Source organism: Hyperolius riggenbachi, chromosome 7 (assembly GCF_040937935.1).
Source record: "Hyperolius riggenbachi isolate aHypRig1 chromosome 7, aHypRig1.pri, whole genome shotgun sequence".
NCBI lineage: Eukaryota > Metazoa > Chordata > Amphibia > Anura > Hyperoliidae > Hyperolius > Hyperolius riggenbachi.
In genome coordinates, this window is record NC_090652.1 from 238,416,050 (window position 1) to 238,434,834 (window position 18,785).

General features: G+C 44.9%; 1 protein-coding gene and 1 long non-coding RNA gene across 3 annotated transcripts in view; one reads left to right on the plus strand and one right to left on the minus strand.

The window, feature by feature from the left end:
• ITGA4 (integrin subunit alpha 4) overlaps positions 1-18,785 on the minus strand; it is a 299,845-nt gene that overhangs the window by 5,370 nt on the left and 275,690 nt on the right. For both annotated transcript variants that reach the window (XM_068245421.1, XM_068245420.1), the window contains 2 exons: positions 2,284-2,403; positions 1,050-1,169 (listed from right to left, as the gene is read on the minus strand). In XM_068245421.1, coding sequence (XP_068101522.1) covers positions 1,050-1,169; positions 2,284-2,403 — 240 coding nt within the window. The remainder of the gene's footprint in view (positions 1-1,049; positions 1,170-2,283; positions 2,404-18,785) is intronic.
• On the plus strand, positions 7,958-18,455 carry LOC137525799 (uncharacterized). The gene is made up of 5 exons (XR_011023017.1): positions 7,958-8,032; positions 8,130-8,225; positions 17,881-17,980; positions 18,238-18,320; positions 18,415-18,455. It is a non-coding gene; the product is annotated as an uncharacterized lncRNA (long non-coding RNA).

Sequence of the window (18,785 nt, forward strand, 5' to 3'; positions counted from 1 at the left end):
GGTGTGATGCAGGGACTTCAGGACGGCTTCATGGGACGAGACTCCGCAGGTAAATGTAACTTTTCTATACAGCTGCGTTGACGGGTTTTTAATTTTTGGATGGAGATCCACTTTAAAGAGTCTAATCTTCCTCTTCTGTGGTTCCATGATGTAGGATCCATTGGCTGCCTTCAGCCGAGAATGTGGCCTCCAGCCCTGATTTGGGTTACTGGTTGAAGATCCCAGTAAACATTAGCTGTTTTACAGTATATTAAGAAGGTGGAAATTTTATGGCATAGAAATGGATAATACTCTACATAATGTAAACACTTCATTTGATGAATGCAAATTGTGGTAAAGAACACTCTCTTCGCCTTATGCTTTGAGAGTAGCACATATTTATGTGCTGGCAAGGAGTCAAAAGGAACCCATTTACCATTTCATAAGGGGAGAGGAAACATTTGCTTCAGACCTAGAAAGTCGAGCAACGCTTTATTTATTCACTGAACAATATAAATAGTTCAATGATACTTCCAACTTGCAGATTTCTGGCTTGAAACCATAAAGATTCATACAGTACACGCCTAAGCTTAAACTAGACCAAGAATATAGTGTGTGTGTGATGGTCTCGATGCACACAGCAAGCTGGATTATCTTGCCCAATGAGGGTGCTCAAAACTTGGCTGTATCACTGCGCTGGCACAAGTATTTGGTCTGAAGAAGTGGGTTGAGCCCACGAAACATGTCAAAATTGACAAATAATTAAAAAAAAGTTTTACCACATTTAGTTTCATCATTTAAGGTAAGCCATTTCTTTATTATGTCTTTTATTGTTTTTATCCTAATTTTTATCAACCTGGCCACCTCTGTTCCCCCTTTATTTTATTCATGTTTAAATTTTTTTATGTAGAATATTTAGTCATGCTTCTCTTCACATGATTGTCTCTTCCTCTACTGAAACCACCATAACAGACACTTTTCCATTTAGAATGAATATTTCCGGTAATCGTTGCAAAAACATTTAATGGTTCCATATTGTGGATGTGACTGGTAAGCGTACTTTTACTTACTAATTCTAGAAGAGCGTGGTTTGTTTCCACCTTCATTTCCACAACTGCCTCCTGTTCACTGTCCATGTCACCAAATGGGCACACGATACGTAGACAAGATGAATCTTCTTTAAAGCAGTACTATAAAATGGCCAAAGACTTAGACTATGTACACAACAAATTTTCATTGTATTGCTTTATAACTAACATAGTAAGGGAACAAGAACAAAAATCAGTAGTAACTGGTCTGCAGACATCTCACTTTTCTGACAGCTTACTGGAAGTATAAAATTGTCATCATTACGCATTTATAAAGCGCTGATACATTTTCTGCAGTGCTTTGCAGAGTACAGTAACAATGTGTGTCATTAGCGGAAGAAATTTAGGGCACATGCCCTGAATCTCAGCGGTGAAGACATAAACCAAATCCTTTAGTTGTGCAGAGAAAATTTGGGTGCAGCCATGCTTTTCATGAAATTTACTAGTTTCAGAATGTTGTATGCGCTACCTGTAAAATTTAGGTGCAAGGATATATTGTACTATTTATATAGCACAACGGTTACTGTATACATCCCATTTAAACACCACAACAGTGTAACGGGTTAAGGCAGGTTAGGGGGTGAGGTATACATGGGAGAAAGATAGTGTTGTAATTAAACGGATATAAACCATAACGGTTATATATATTGTTACAATTATACTGGCAGCTAATTTCAGGGAGGTTAGCATTTGGCAAGGAAAGCGGGAGGTTAATGTTAGGCATAGATGTGGAGTGGTTAGTATCAGGAGTAGGTGGGGGAGGTTATTGTTAGGTGTAGATAGGGGCTAGGTTAGTGTTAAGCTTAGAGGGAAGGTTAGTGTGATAATTCGATTCGGTGATAGTAGAATAGCGGTAAAATTACTGATATTGTACTATCGGAAATAGACGCTAATACAATATAGGTAAAATTACTGACATCATAGTATCCGGAATAGCCGCTAGTACAATAGCAGTAATATTACCTATATACCAGTATCAGCAATACTCACCCACTTACCCAAATTTCCCTGCGGAAAATAGATACCCACAAACCATCTGCAGGACAAAACAGTCCCACAGCGCAGCAGAGTAATCAACAGCATGCCAAAGCAACACTATTGTAATAAAACTCCTGACACATCTCCTACCAGTAATTTTCTAAATGCTGCTGAGAACGATATGCAAAAAAAAAAGCAAAAGGGTTTCTCTTTAAGATATTACTGCATCGATACATACCAAGTGCCTTTTCTCAGCCCTTGAAAAGAAGGCCACCAGACTAGAAAATATGGATTTGTTGCTAGGTGGCGTGTCACAGACATCTGTGCCGGTCTTATAGTCGCACCTTCCCAGGGAACTCTGGATGGAAGAAACAGCACATGGGGCATTTATCATGTTATTACAAAACATACAATTACAAATATTACTTCTGCAAATGTTAGGTCAATTCATTGCACAAAGTTTTTCTTGTAAGCTGATTTAACACCTAGATGCGTTGCATTGATTTGCAGCCTGCTTTTTTTCAATGGGATGAGATGCAACTCAACGCAATGTGTTAACTCAGCCTAAAGCAAATTTGTAGCGAGAAAAAAAAAAGTCAGATACTTACCTATGGAGATGGAAGGTTCTGGATCCTATAGAGCAACCATGCCAAAATCCGGCCCGTGGGCCAATTTTGGCCCTCTGAGCCATCAGATTTGGCCCTCAGGTGGTTTCTCCACTTTGCATTATGTTTGGCCCACTCTAGACCACCAGAGAAACTATATTGGAGGGTAAACCCTAGATCACCAGGGAAGCTATATAGGGAGGATGAAAGCACTGGACACCTGAGAACTGTATAGGAGAGGGAAGGGGACCACTGGATACCAGGAACCTGTATAGGGGAGAGAGGACCACTAAACATCAGGAAATTGTATAGATGAGGGAGGGAGGACCACTAAACGTCAGGGAACTGTATGGGGCTGGAGGGGGCTTTTAGACACCAGGGAACTTTGTAAGGGAAAGAGGTGGCGAGAAGACGTTGAGGTCAGCCTGCGACTGGGTCCCAAAGCTCAATTTTGGCCCACTTTGTATTTGAGCTTGACACCCTTGCTGTAGAGCCTTCCCTGTCCCCTCTCGTGTTCTCGTTCTAGTATTGTCCACTGAATATATTTGCTGCCCCGGGAGCCCTCGTAAGCACTTGTGTCCCCGAATACTCCCAAAAAAGGAGTGGCTCCATAATGTGCATGTGCCAGCATGAACATGTTCAGTTGAGGCTACCCGTCTTTTGAAGCCCAATGAGACATGAGTGCTCCCGAAGCCTTTCCAGGCATCCAACGAGGAACCAACGACCAACGGAGGTGGCAAAAATGTTTGCCAGAACTAATTTGCTTGGCAAAGGAATTGTCAGGATCTCTCCTGTAGCATATTCTGTTGCTTGCGGTGGGACTGCAACCAGGCAGTTCTGACTTATTTGCTTGCATTCAGTTGCGCATTCGCAATAAGTCTCATTGTCAATCATTTGCAGTCACTCTGCAGTTCAGAGCAGCTTAGGATGCTGTCATAACTCCTCCTTTTGCTTGCTGCAGTTGAACTGCAGCCAGATATCCCTGGATTTCCTACATGCATGTTGTTGCATGTATTTGTTATGATAGTCTTTCAGCTGACAGCTTGTGATCAAGCTGGCTCAGGATTGCATACTTACCATTCAGCTGTGTGGGAATTTGCATGTCTGCATCCATTGGCTGATGCCGACATAAAAGTCTGCCTCCCATTTCAGACCCGGCCCGACGTTCAGCTCTCTGAGTTGTCGTTGGGTCTTTGCTGTGAAAGTTTTTATTGTAAAATTGTATAATGCCTTGCTCTTTATTTTCATGTCTGCTGGACGTTTGCTGACCTGCGGGTCAGTAAAGTCCTTCTGATCCTGATAGTTGGATTCTGCCAGCACCAAGTTGGTGACTGGTAGTATTCCTTTTAGCCTTGTTCTTGCCTTGTTCTTGAGGACGAAGTATAGCAGTGGTTGCCAATAGTTACGCTCTTACCTGTTAGTCTTGTCTATCTCAGTGTGAATGTTGCCGTCGCTGAAGCAGCGACTAGATTGGCTAAGCATTCCGTCTGTCTGTCTGTCTTGTTAATTGTCATTACTTGTGCTTTAGCTAGTGAGTTATTTGAGAGCTACATTTCATATATTGCGCATCAGCACAATATATATGTACTCTAGTCAGTCAGTATTTGTATTATTGTAATATTGTATATTGTTTTGTGTTCTGACCCTTGCCTGCCTCTTGACTACGAATTTTCCTAGCCCTTCTGTATTACTGCCATTTGATCTATCGTGTATGACCCAAGCCTGTTACCGACTACGTCTATTGTGTATTTAATCACATAGTATCTAGCCTGATAGGCGACCTGGAGCTGCAGTTGCTCTGGGCAATCTTGTTCCCTTGTTCATTACTCCTGTGTCCTTCTGTGTAGCCTCTTCCATTATCCAGCTACTTAGCCTTCTTGCGCTGGGTGGTCAGAAAATATACTCCCCAGCGTTACAGAAATATTCTTGTGTCTGGTTGATCACACTGTTGCTTGAAAGCTTATTCCACTGAGAACAGGACCCTTCCATCCAGGGGCGTAGGAATAGACCCTGCAGCCCCTGCAGTTGCAGGGGGGGCCCTAGCAAGTCAGGGGCCCGGAGGAGGAAAGGCTGTCACCACTTAGAATGGGTCCGGGGCCCACCGCGGGGCCCCTAGCAAGGCTGTCACCAGTTAGAACGGGCTCGGGGCCCACCGAGGGGCCCCTAGCAAGTGAGGGGCCCGGCTGCCTGAAGAAGGAAAGCCTTTTGCTTGGAACGGGCCCGCCGCCACCATTGTTTCTGTGTTGGGCTGCGGGCACTAGGACCTTACAGGAAGAGGCTAAGAAGATCCTGATTCCTGAGGACCACGTTTCACTTCCTGGATAGGGGGAGGAGGATCACATGGCACTTTTGTCCAATCCAGTTGTCCCGCCTGACTGCGTGTCTCTGCAGTGCAGGCTGGGACAAGGAAGGGGAGGTGCCTTCTCTCGGAGCCGGAGGACAGAGGAAGAAGACACCATTGTGGGACCTCCAGCCAGCCTGCAGCCTTTCTCTGCCACCAGCAGCCAGCGAGCTCAGCGAGAGAGAGCTCTCACACAGACAGACTCAGTGTCTGTGTGTGTGCTGAGCCTGTGCTGCAGTGGTCAGACCAGCGGATCTGTGTGGAGGACAGAGGGGGCCTTTGGAGGAGAAGAGAGACAGCACAGCAGCCGGACCGGACTTGTAAGTGAGAGCGAGTGACACATTGTTTTTTTTATCAATAAGGGGAGAGGGGACTCGGAGCAGAGCAGAAGCATGAGGTGAGGGTTGCTGTTTTCTTTGGGGGGGGGGGGGGTTATATCTGCATTCTGGCTGGCTGTGTGTGGGGGAGGGGGGAGCATGAGGTGAGGGTTGCTGTTTTCTTTTGGGGGGGGGGGGTTTATATCTGCATTCTGGCTGGCTGTGTGTGGGGGAGGGGGGAGCATGAGGTGACTGAGGGTCGCTGTTTTCTTTGGGGGGGGGGAGGGGGGGTTATATCTGCATTCTGGCTGGCTGTGTGTGGGGGAGGGGGGAGCATGAGGTGACTGAGGGTCGCTGTTTTCTTGGGGGGGGGGGGGGGGGGGTTATATCTGCATTCTGGCTGGCTGTGTGTGGGGGAGGGGGGAGCATGAGGTGAGGGTTGCTGTTTTCTTTTGGGGGGGGGAAGGGGGGTTATATCTGCATTCTGGCTGGCTGTGTGTGGGGGAGGGGGGAGCATGAGGTGACTGAGGGTCGCTGTTTTCTTTGGGGGGGGGAGGGGGGGTTATATCTGCATTCTGGCTGGCTGTGTGTGGGGGAGGGGGGAGCATGAGGTGACTGAGGGTCGCTGTTTTCTTTGGGGGGGGAGGGGGGGTTATATCTGCATTCTGGCTGGCTGTGTGTGGGGGAGGGGGGAGCATGAGGTGACTGAGGGTCGCTGTTTTCTTTGGGGAGGGGGAGGGGGTTTATATCTGCATTCTGGCTGGCTGTGTGTGGGGGAGGGGGGAGCATGAGGTGACTGAGTGTCGCTGCTTTCTTTGGGGGGGGGGGGGGTTATATCTGCATTCTGGCTGGCTGTGTGTGGGGGAGGGGGGAGCAGGAGCATGAGGTGACTGAGGGTCGCTGTTTTCTTTGGGGGGGAGGGGGGGTTATATCTGCATTCTGGCTGGCTGTGTGTGGGGGAGGAGAGGGAGATAGCATGAGGGTGTGGGTTGCTGTTTTCTTTTGGGGGGGGGGGTTATATCTGCATTCTGGCTGTGTGTGGGGGAGGGGGAGCATGAGGTGAGGGTCCCTGTTTTCTTGGTAGGGGGGGGGATTATATCTGCATTCTGGCTGTGTGTGGGGGAGGGGGGTAGCATGAGGGTGAGTTGGGGCTTCACAAAGGGGGGGCAGTTCTGGCACCACTATAGGGGCCTGTTGTTAGAGGACACCTGTAAAAAAACTTTCCTGGGGAATCTACCGGCCCCTTGCAGGCGTCCTGTGCCCGCGACAGGATAAAGCAATCCTCCGGTTACCCGCCGTGCCTCACTTTCATTCAGCGCAGGACACCACCGCTCAGAGCCGCGCAGAGGGTGCCGACCAGGAAAATGAAAGTGAGGCATGGCAATGGACTGAAGAATCGTCTTGGCGTGGGAACAGGACGCCTGCAAGGGGCCGGTAGAAGCACCAGGTAAGTTAAACCTTTTTAATATTACAGATGTCCTTAAACATCAGCAGGTGCAGTGAATCATTTTTTTTTTTTTTTTTGCGCTTGCAGTGATTGGGGTGTGTGTGTGTGTTAAAGCTAGGCTTGGCTGGCGGCTGGATAGCGTAATGGTTAAGGGCTCTGCCTCTGACACATGAGACCTGGGTACGAATCTAAGCTCTGCCAGTTCAGTAAGCCAGCACCTAATTCAGAAGGAGACCTTGGGCAAGATTCCCTAACACTGCTACTGCCTATAGAGCGTGTCTTAGTGGCTGCAGCTCTGGTGCTTTGAGTCCGCCAGGAGAAAAGTGCGGATATAAATGTGCTGCCCAAATAGTGTTTACTGGGGAAATGTGGCTTCTCTCCTCGCGTGGTGTGTCCACGTTTTTTTGACCATTTTTTCCCGGAAAAATATAAAATTAGATTGGCAACCCTGGTTGCCGCTGCTGGCCACGGGGTCTCAGAAGGGGGGTGTGCGTGTGTGCGTGATATGTTGTTTTTTTTTTTTTCTTGTTTTGTTGTTTTTTTCGTGTGTTTCTGAGACGAAGGGAACAAAAGGATTTTTTTCTTACCTGGGGCTTCTTCCAGCCCCTGTAGTTTGTCAGCTACCTAAATGTCTTTTGGGTCCCCTCCATTGTTCCACTGCGAACCCCGTTTCAGTTGTGGAGTACTACGCACCTGATTGTGCTCCCTAGGCCGGCCGCAGGAGCATGATCAAGGAGGCGCACAGCCCTGTACAGCTCACGCAGTGCAGTGGATCGGACCAGGGGGACATCGAGGGAGCTCACGGCCTGCAGAGGACTGGCAGGAGTTATAAATAAAAATCCCTTTTGTTCCCTTAGTGTTATGTTTACTTTAAATTGGTGTTCAAACTATTGTACCTATTCATTTCCTAGGGCTCTTCAACAGCTGCTGAGAGGGAGGCAAAGGGCTGTGTGTGGACGGTGCTTCCTGGTTGATCTTGTGTAAGTATGTGTGGTATTATGTATTGTGTGTGTTTGGGGGGGTTGTTAGTATTCTCGCCTGGCAGAGGGTGTGGAGTGTTTTTTTGTAAATTAGGCAGATGCATTGCAATAGGGCCCTATAACTGGTGTGTGTGTGTGTGGGGGGGGGGGGGGGGGGGGAAGGGGGCGCAGCGGGCGCAGCAAAGTTTGAACATATTCTTCCTATTTTCAGGGCTGTTCAACACAGCAGATGCTGAGAGTGAGACAGAGGGCTACCTGCAGTGCTTTGGACGGGTCTTCCTGGCTGATCTTCTGTGTGTAAGTATGTGTGTTTTGGGAGGGGGGGGGGAGGGGCAGACTTCAGCAAAGGGCAAAGTTTGAACACATTTTTTAAAATTATTCTTTCTATTTTCAGGGCTGTTAAACACAGGCTACACAGCAGCTGCAAGAGAGTGAGACAGAGGGCTACCTGCAGTGCTTCGGACGGTGCTTCCTGGCTGATCTTCTGTGTGTAAGTATGTGTGGTATTGTTTGTATATGCATTAGGGTGCATTCACACTTGAGAAGAAAACGTATCTGTGAGCACGGTTTTCTAAACCGTGCTCACGGATACCAATGTAAACAATAGACACCATTCAGACTAGAGGTGCACACGGATCCGTGTGCGTCCCTGCTCAGACGCGGAACGCACATAAGGATCTTGCAGCATTCTGCACGCACCCGTACACACGGACGGGTAGTGCAGAACACTGCATTTCCCGACCTCCATTCCCACTTGTACTTTAGGCACACTGGGAACGGATCCGTTCCCAGTGTCCCAGGTGGGGAAAATGGAGGCTGGCATTGCTGGAGGGGATGCCGAGGACGGGGGGCTGCGGGAAGCGGCGCCCAGGGGAGTCGGACCCCCCTCCCGGGTCACCTGTGTGCCCCCGTCCCCGCTCCCCTCCAGCTCTGTGGTCAAAATGTAGAAAAAAAAGTTACATTATATTAAATAAAGAGCCGGCATATTTACATGTACTTTCCCCGCTTCACGGTAGGGCACTTCCGCCCATAGCGCTGAAGCCATTTCCTGGGGATTCCGGTGATGTCACTGGAATATCCCCGGAAGTGACGTCGCGCTATGGGCGGAAGTGCCCTACCATGAAACAGGGAAAGTACATGTAAATATGCCGGCTCTTTATTTAATATAATGTAACTTTTTTTTTCTACATTTTGACCACAGAGCTGGAGGGGAGCGGGGACGGGAGGCACACAGGTGACCCGGGAGGGGGGTCCAACCCCTCCCCCCTCCCGGGCGCCGCTTCCCGCAGCCCCCCGTCCTCGTCATCCCCTCCAGCAAATAGCTGCACGCACACGGATCCAGGACGGGTGCTGCAGAAAAAGCAGCACGTATCCGTGTGCGTGCAACACGCAGACAGCACGGATCCAGGTTCAACCGTATCCAATGTGAACCTAGCCTTACCATATTGTGAATATGAACCTTTTTTTTTTTCCCCTAAAAAATGGGAATAAAAAAAAAAGTCTGTGTCCTATATTTCAAATACAGGGAGACCCTTGACTTACGCCCGCAGATATGAAATGACGACCAGCTACCATGTCAGGCACTCCCTGTAATGTACGTGTGTCCTTATCTGCTCCCTGTGTGTAGGTAAAAGCAGCAGCATATCTCTAACCTCATCCATCAGAGCCCGCAGCAATCAGAGATCTCTCCTCTAATTTGCTGTTCCTCTAGTGCTGGTCGTATTTAATGACACAATCAGCAGAAGCTGGTACTAGTGAGAAGAATGAGGGACAGGAGAGTTCTCTGATCACTGCAGGAGCTGATGAATGAGGTGAGAGACATGCAGCTGCTGCTTTTTACTATGCAAAGGTGAGTGGAGGAGAAAGGTTAGTTGGACAGAGAAGGACACAAGGGGAAGTGCAATGGTGGGACAGGGGATCACTGGAGGTGCAGGGGGCTGAGACTGAGAGGGAACAGTGTTCCGAATTTTAAGCCATATTGTCACCCTAAAAAAAAATCAAATTTCAACAGCAACTGGTCTGAGTGTATTAAGTGATAAAGATGCTAATCCTGCATTCAGAACTTTCAAAACATTTTTTCCTGCTGTTATGGTTTGGAGTTATTACATACCATAGGAGCACTGGCCCTTTAAGAGCCATAGGCATCAACTGGAATGCTGGTAGTTATTTTTTATCTAATATATTCATCCTCTTCCCTTTGTTTCCCTGCTTGGTTGAATGGGTGAAACACGATCCTCTGCTCACTTGTGTTTACAAGCAAGGCTGAGGTGACTCAGCGATTGGAGGAGAGTTAAGGGAAGAAATGACATCAGGATTTAGCCTCAAACTGTGGGCAAAAGACATGGCTCCCACCAGGGATAGAATTCTCTTAATTATCTAAATAAAATTCACTGACATCAAAATGTGGACAGTGCAACACATGTGTTATATAAGTAGAGGAAGTATTTATCAACTTAAATATGTGGTTTATTTTTCTGAGATAGTATGGCTGACATCTCCTCTTTCAGGTTAATGGACAACTGTAATGAGGTATATGGAGAATGCCATATTTAATTCCTGTTAAACAATACCAGTTGACTGGCAGCACTGCAGATCTATTTGGTTGCAGTAGTGTCTGAATTACAACAGAACCAATCATGCAGCTAATCTTGGCAGATCTGACTATGTCAAACTCCTTATCTACCTCATGCTTGTTCAGGATGTATGGCTAAAAGTGTTAGAGCTAGGGGATCAGCAGGACAGCCAGGCAACTGGTATTGCTTTAAGGGAATAAAATAAGGCAGCCTACATATCCCTCTCACTTCATTTGTCCTTTAACCCCATTGGCGTTCTAATTATTTACAGATTTATGTTCTAAAAGACGTGACATTTTTCACAAGCTTTTAGACCCTAAAAACAAGACGAAAACCATACATCAGAGAGGTCTGCAGAAACTCCTGCATGTAATTCACTCAGGCACAGTACTACCGCTCTGTTCTGCGGCTTTCCGTCCCGAGCATGACTCGGGATAACTGCCAAGGGGGTTAATGGAGTAGTGGGGGGGGGGGGGGGGGTTGAACTTACCTGAGGCTTCTAACTCTCCCCCGCTGGCGTCCTGTGCCCGCTCAGCCACTCGCCAATGCTCCAGTCCCTGCTGCTTGTTCACTGGGATTAAAGTTGGAAAACTGCTGTGCCTGTGCGGCTGTCTCCTCACTCCTGCTGATGTCACCGGGAGCGTACTGCGTAGTCGCAGACCGTACAGTGCCTGCACAGTACGCTCCCAGGTAAGTTAAGTTTAATTTTTTTTTCCCTGCCCCCATTACACTACTATTAAGAACAAATCTACAGTCCTTATATAGTAAGTGACAGGGGAAGAGAGCGGCTGTTGCTGCTCTGTACTTTGACTGTGGGGGCCCATGCACTCTCTTGTGCTCCTTTTTGTCAGTGATGCAGTGATGGTATTTTGTGGTACATAAAGCCTCTTACGTCTTTCAGCAATGTGTCACCCTTCCTGATTCTCCAGCACATATCAATGCATCACCCTCTGCATTATAGTTCTCTTATTTGTCGCATGATTACATGCAACATTTAGGAGATTGGAGCAGGCAGCTGCTTCATAGGATGGCTGCATATCACATATACCACTGCACTGCTACTCTGATTGCCTAGACTGGGGTGCATGGGGGAGGGGGTGGGGGGAAATAGTACTGTTTAAGGGCACTGCCTTTGACAAGGGAGACAATGGTTCTCCTGGCTAGGGTGAGTACCTATTCAGTAAGAATTCATGGCAAGACTCCTTAACACTGCAGAGTGGCCACAGGAGCACATCCTTAGTGGCTGCAGCTCGAGCGCTTTGAGTCTGACAGGAGAAAGCGCTATAAAACTGTTCGGATATTGGACAATAAGGAATATCTCCCTCTGACCATAGGATTCTCTATAAACGAACATTCTGTACAGGTCATCTGGCAGGACTTTGGCCGCCTGTCACTGTGATAAATTTCAGAATGTAAATCAGAGAGGAAACAATCTATAAATGAGTATTGTTAAATCTTTATTGTAAAATTGTATTCATTATATTTTCATTATGTTCTCACTACAGTTCCTCTTTATCCCTTTAGCAGCCATTTTATTTAGAGGCTTGCAAGGGTTTCAGGCCAATTTAATATTTGCAAATTTTTTTTATTTGTTGCATTTCCTTGCTAATATTTTTACTGCTGTGATGTGTTGATGTGTATGACCGTTTGTCCCTAGGGGGCCATATGAGACAACAGGGGACTTCTGCTTTTAGTTTTTAGTGTCTCTATTTTCTGCTAGCAGAGACATCCAAGCATTACAATAATTTACAGCACGAGTTGTGCAGACTGAGTCAAAAGCAGTGCACATTTTACAAACAAAAAAATTCCTTTGGAGCTGCTGATAGGTTAAGGTATATACTAGTGCTGGTTTTAACTTGACTATGGTATCCGATAACACCATAGCCAGTGTACAACGGCAGCATGACAGGCTCTGCGAGACAACATTGTTCTTACCGCTGCAATGCCGCACACCGCTCTGTCTCTCTGCTCCCCCCGCATAGCAACATACACATCATTAGACGGAGGCTAATGATGTGTATGTATATTGTCGTAGGTGCTCTGTCACCCAGCAGTGGACGATACCTAATCCCTTAGGCCAAAGAGCTCTGCAGGTTATCTTTAGGTGAATATGTTGCCTTTCAAAAACAAAAAAAAGTTGCAATAGTTGCTGAATAGCCATCCTCATCCGTCGGTCATGTTTTAAAGGGAAGGTTCAGGCTTCTATTAAAAAAAAAAAAAAACCAATATCCACTTACCTGGGGCTTCCTCCAGCCCGTGGCTGGCAGGAGGTGCCCTCGTTGTCACTGTGGAGGCTCCCGGTCTCCTGCTACAGCCCACGACCGAACCAGGAAGTAGCGTCTCGGTCCTGGCTTCATTCTTTTGAATTCCGCGCCCCACACGGGCGCGATGACGTCATCCGGCGTCATCCGGACTGTACTGCGCAGGCGCAGAACTACTGCGCCTGCGCAGTACAGGCCGGATGACGCCATCGCGCCCGCGTGGAGCGCGGAATTTAAAAGAAAGAAGCCAGGACCGAGACGCTACTTCCTGGTTCGGTCGTGGGCTGTCGCGGGAGACCAGGAGCCCCCACAGTGACAACGAGGGCACCTCCTGCCAGCCACGGGCTGGAGGAAGCCCCAGGTAAGTGGATATCGTTTTTTTTTTTTTTTTAATAGAAGCCTGAACCTTCCCTTTAAATGATTGATTCCTATCCAATTTCTATTTGATTGGATAGTAATCACTTCATACATGGCATGCTCCCTCTTAATCAATATCACTTAATTTGTCAAGCATTAATTTAACTACAAAATTGGTATTGTTTGATGTTAATGGGCAGCATAGGGGATAGCACTTTCACATCTGCAAGGAGTTTGTATGTTCTTTCCATGTCTACATGGGTTCCCTCCAGCCAATTGTGTTTTCTCCCACATCCCAAAAACATATAGCTGAATTAATTGGATTTTCCCTAAATTGGCTCTATACCGCAATAGACATATGACTATGGTAGGGATTCGAGATTGTGAGCCTCACTGAGGGACAGTTAGTGACAAGACTATATATACTTTGTAAAGCGGTGTGGAAGATGTGTACCCTATATAAAAATGTGGTGCAATGCTAATTTCTTGACTATCGCCACCACCCTTTATCTGCTCAGCCCAAAATCCAATCAAAAGTGAATGGATCAGAAATGCTAGGCCAACGGGTGACAGGTAGATTTGATCAGTTTAACATATTTGGCCAGCTTTACATTTATATACTATTGATGGATCATGTGAATATTATGGAACGTAAAGCCTTCATCTTTCAATATGACGGTATCATAATGTACTCATTTTAGTTTTTAGAACATTTTAAGCTTGCTTAGTGTAGAATTTTAAAGGAATGTTCACTTATACTTCGTTCCTACAGCATAAACCATCAGTAACATGTCTAGTTACCACCATCAAAGTGGTGCACAGAAACGGAAAAAAAGGCTGGAGGCAAACGAGAAATCAAAAAAAAATCAAAAAATTACCATTTTTTTTTACTGCTCCCAGTGCTGGTGAAAGCGCTAAGGCATCTTCACCCATTGAAAGTGTTGTGGAAGCAAGCCCAGAAACTCTTTGCTCCCCGGGTAGTGTAGTGCAGGAGACTGAAACAGGGGATAATACTATAGCAGAGACAAGATCTTTGGATGTTGGCAGTCCTGCAAGGGAAACCGTGGAACTATGCGAAGCTGAATCAGAGCCAAGTACATCTTTAGATGTTGGCAGCCCTGCAGGGGACAATGTAGAAGTGTGTGAAGCTGAACCACACAGGTCAGGTGAACTGGAATTGGTGGGTAGTGATGTAATTGACCTGACTGCCATTGCTGCAGAGAAATACATCACAGACAGAGCTAATTTCCCAATAACCATAAAAGATCCTCGTGTGAAGAGATTTATAATTTCTCATGGTCCTTGCAGACCTGTTGGACCCTTTCCGAGAGATGATGAGAGAAGATGTTTCTCGGTCAGTTACTATGAGAAAATAACACATACAGGGCTAAAAATTCCAGTATCCTGGCTTTGTTACTCGCCCAAACTAAATTCTGTGTATTGTGAGCCATGCTGGCTTTTTGGGGATCGTAAAAAGCTGGGACTTGAACCGGCTTGGGCAAAAGGTATTCAAGTATGGAGAGAACTTTCTAAAAAAATAAATGTGCATGAAACATCCCAAACTCATATTGATGCATGTGTGGTTTATGGTCACTGGCGAAGAGAGGGAACCATTGATGAGGAGCAGGAAAGACAAATCCGAAAGGAAAAAGGGTTTTGGAGAGAGGTTTTAAAAATAATTATTAATGTCACTCTGACTATGGCAATGGGGAACATTGCTTTCCGAGGCCATCGTGAAAAACTTGGCAAACTAAATAGTGGAAATTTTCTAGCTATTATAGAACTATTGGCAGAGTATGACCCTATACTTAAACAACTGCTACAGTTACCACAGGGTACCACCAAGTATCTTAGCCCTACAATACAAAACGAAATAATAGAAATTCTTTCAAAACAGGTTGTGAATGACATAGTCTCTGAAGTACAGCAGGCTCAGTTTTACTCACTGATCATTGACACAACTCAAGACATCTCTAAAGTGGATCAGATGAGCCAAGTAATTCGCTATGTGTCAATTAAAAGAGATATCAGTATGAGAGCCATCGAAGTTGTCATCCAAGAGGCTTTTCTGGGGTTTCATGTGGTAGAAGATCAGTCTGCTGCTGGGATAGAGCAGGACATTTTGGCATGCATTGCTAAAAAAAGGCCTCTCTTTGGACAAATGCCGTGGTCAAGGTTACGATGGAGCTGCTACGATGAGTGGAGTCTATTCTGGGGTTCAGGCCCGAATTATAGAAAGGCAGGAGAATGCACTTTATGTTCATTGTGCTGCTCACAACTTAAATTTAGTCCTTCAGGATGCTGTGTCTGACATAGCTGAAATCTCATCTTTTATGACAACTCTACAGCAATTGTATACATTTTTTGGGGATAGTGGAAAGCGTTGGCAAATTCTTTCTAGTTTCAACTCTGAGTCTTCAGTAACTTTGAAAAAACTATGCCCCACACGTTGGTCTTCTCGATTTGACTCACTGATTGCCTTACGTTTTCGATATGCAGATGTGTTGAAGGCATTATCAAAAATCATTCTTGTGTCATCCAAGAAAAGTGAAAGAGAGGAGGCAATGAGGATTAAAACAAAATTAGAGTCCTTTCACTTCATATTTCTCATTGTTCTTCAGTCAAAAATTCTGAGCGTAGTAAATTCTCTCTCCAAAGTACTCCAGTCTCCGAGCATGGATTTGTCAAGAACTGCTCAGTTAATAAAAACTGCAATTGAAGAGGTGTCCCAGTTCAGAAATAATTTTGACGAAGCAAAAAAAAATGCTGTCTCGCTGGCACAGAACTGGAATATTTCACCAAAATTTGAAGTTAAGCGAGTTCACTTAGTCAAAAAGCATTTTGACGAACTGTGTGTGGATGAACGTTTAAAAGACCCAGAAGAACGTTTCAGAGTCTACGTTTTTTATAAGTGCTTAGACACAGTTACCGGCCAGCTCTCGAATAGATTTCAGGGACTGAATGAAGTTGTTGATCGCTTTCATATTATTCAGCCAGCTGTTCTATCATCAGTTTCAGATGATGAACTATTTAAAGGTGCAGAAAAACTGCAATCCAAGTATGCCAGCGATTTATCTTCATTTTTCCCTAGACAGCTTCTGAGCTTCAGATCAGCACTTAAAGCTGATATACAGAAAGTTTGTTCTGTGAAGGACCTAACCCACTTGCTTTTGGTTGAGAACAGTGCCCTAGCCTTCACATTGCCAGATGTCTGCATAGCCTTACTATTGTTCTTAACCTTACCTGTGACTGTGGCATCGGCAGAAAGGTCCTTTTCCAAATTAAAGCTAATTAAAAGCTATTTGAGAAGCACAATGTCTGAGCAAAGACTTTCTGGGCTTGCTGTCCTAAGCATTGAAAATGCACGAGCAAAGATGCTAAACCTTGACAGCATTGTGGAGACCTTTGCAGAAGTGAAAGCACGCAAACGTTTGTTCTACTAGTGTTCTGAGTGAGTATACTGGTTCGAGGTTGGAGTTCAAAGATTTCTCCAGCTTCTTTGTTCAGTTGGCATAGCCCCGTTGGCATAGCCAGTTTTTTAAAAATATTTTAGGAATGGGCAAATAACTATGGAATTCTTGGAGCCAGTGAGTCCAAAATCGGACCCATAAAGAAATGTTTTAATTGCAAGATTCATTGAAAATTTGTTAAACTAACACCTGTAATTTTCAATAGCTCATTGGCTACCTGACTTCTGTTATTTGTCCAGCCTAGCTACAGTTGGCATAGCCCCGTTGGCATAGCCAGTTCACTCTTTTCCAGCATAGCTACAGATGGCATAGCCCCGTTGGCATAGCCAGTTCTCTCTTTTCTAGCCTAAGTACAGTTGGCATAGCCCCGTTGGCATAGCCAGTTCACTCTTTTCCAGCCTAGCTACAGATGGCATAGCCCCGTTGGCATAGCCAGTTCTCTCTTTTCTATCCTAAGTACAGTTGGCATAGCCCCGTTGGCATAGCCAGTTAACTCTGAAGCCTTTCTTCCATGGATGGATAAATTGCTATGGATTTCAAGAGCCAGTTGGTCCAAACCAGGAGCCAATGGGAAATGTTTAATGGCCATAATTGAGAACCGATTAAGGTTAAGTGCCATTTTTTATTTTTTTTTATTTTTTGCCTTTTTTAAGCTCATTGGCTACTTGAGTTCTGCAATTTGTCCAGCCTAGCTTCAGTTGGCAGAGCCCTGTTGGCATAGCCACACCTGAGCATCGCAAAGCAGAAAAACAGGCAAATGTCGAACTTTTTTTTATACATACATATATATATATATATATATATATATATATTTATATTCCTTCTACATGTATCCTGAAATGCTTACAGCTAACCCAAAACATAAGCAGCTAACCTCTTTATGTTCCAAGACACAGCTAAATTGACAATACTTTAGTTATATGCTAATTTGTCAGGAACCTATTTCACCAATCTAAAAGTGTAATATTGCTGTAAGTCATGAATATTGTAGATTGATCTTGCTGAAAGTGGCAAGTACTAGAAAATACTCAGCATCGTGATGGTGCTTATTCACAGTCAGATGGTCAACTGGCCCTTCTCTGGCTACCTAGTGTGCTAAAAGTGGCTGAACATATTTTCAGAACCTGTTCAACATCTGCCTGCAATTTTGCTTCCACTATTTGAGTTCCATAAACTGATAGCCGTTTAATTTTTTTTTCCTCTTTTTTGACTCCACAGCTGCTTACTGTTTTCATTTTCCCTATGCACTAAAGATATATTGTCATATCTAAGCTGCCACTGCAGCCCTGTGCCCTCTATCTCCCATTGAAAATTAAGTTTTATATAGGTAAATAAAGGACTTGTCCATCAATAGCCAGGTGACTCCAAGATCAAATATACTCTACATTAACTTTATGTGCATGGAGTAAGCTGTGTTAGTCAAAAAGAGGGGGGAAAAAAGTTTCAAAGGACAGTACTAATGCATTTCTATTTTTGTAATCTAGGTTCTGTTTTCTGTTTTATCTTGGATTGTGGATGTTCATTCGTTAAGATTTTGATATTGGCTACAGTTAAAGACTTCAGATTTCAAGTGCAAGTGAAAAAGTAAGTAAAAATAAAGAAATACACAGTAGAATTGTATGATTAGTATAACCCCTTTATAGTAAACTCAAAGGGACCAGGAAAAGTAGTTTCCTATATCAAAAGTTTGCTTTATCAGAATTGGTCACAGACAGTGTATATTTATACAGGTGCTTTTGCAGGGAATTGATAACTGAGTTTACTGTATCCAGAGGTTAATTATATCAGAGTTTACTATGAGATTCTACTGTACTATTGGTTAATTTTTACCTCTTTTAAAGGAATGGTGGGATCTGTTTTCCAATGAAGATAGACACTGGCGTTTCACCACTAAATTCACGATTTCTGCATTGAAGACTTGTGGGTAAGTCCTAAACTTTTCTTTTCTGCACTACACACCTACACACTGTCATTCCAAATACTTAATTGTTTTCATTTTGTCTTTCTGTTTTTCACAGCTGACACTTTATCATCCTGTGGATTGTTTTACTTGTGTGGATTGTTTAGCTTGTGCTCCTGGTTGTTATTTCAATAGTACAGTGCTCTTGAACGTGGACTGGTTACATTGAGCATATGTGGTGTTTTATATATGCCATAATTAAAAAAACAAAAACAAAAAACATTGCGAGTTTTTATTTTTACTTATTTTTTTTTTTGGGGGGGGGGTCTTGTGTTGGGGGGGGGGGGGCATCCAAAGTTTTGCAGGGGGGCCCTGTGGTTTCTAGTTACACCCCTGCTTCCATCCTCTGTGTAACCACAGGAGAGCTGACTATCTCCAACACTATTAAAACAAAACTCATTGCAGATGTTGAATGAGAAGGCATAAATC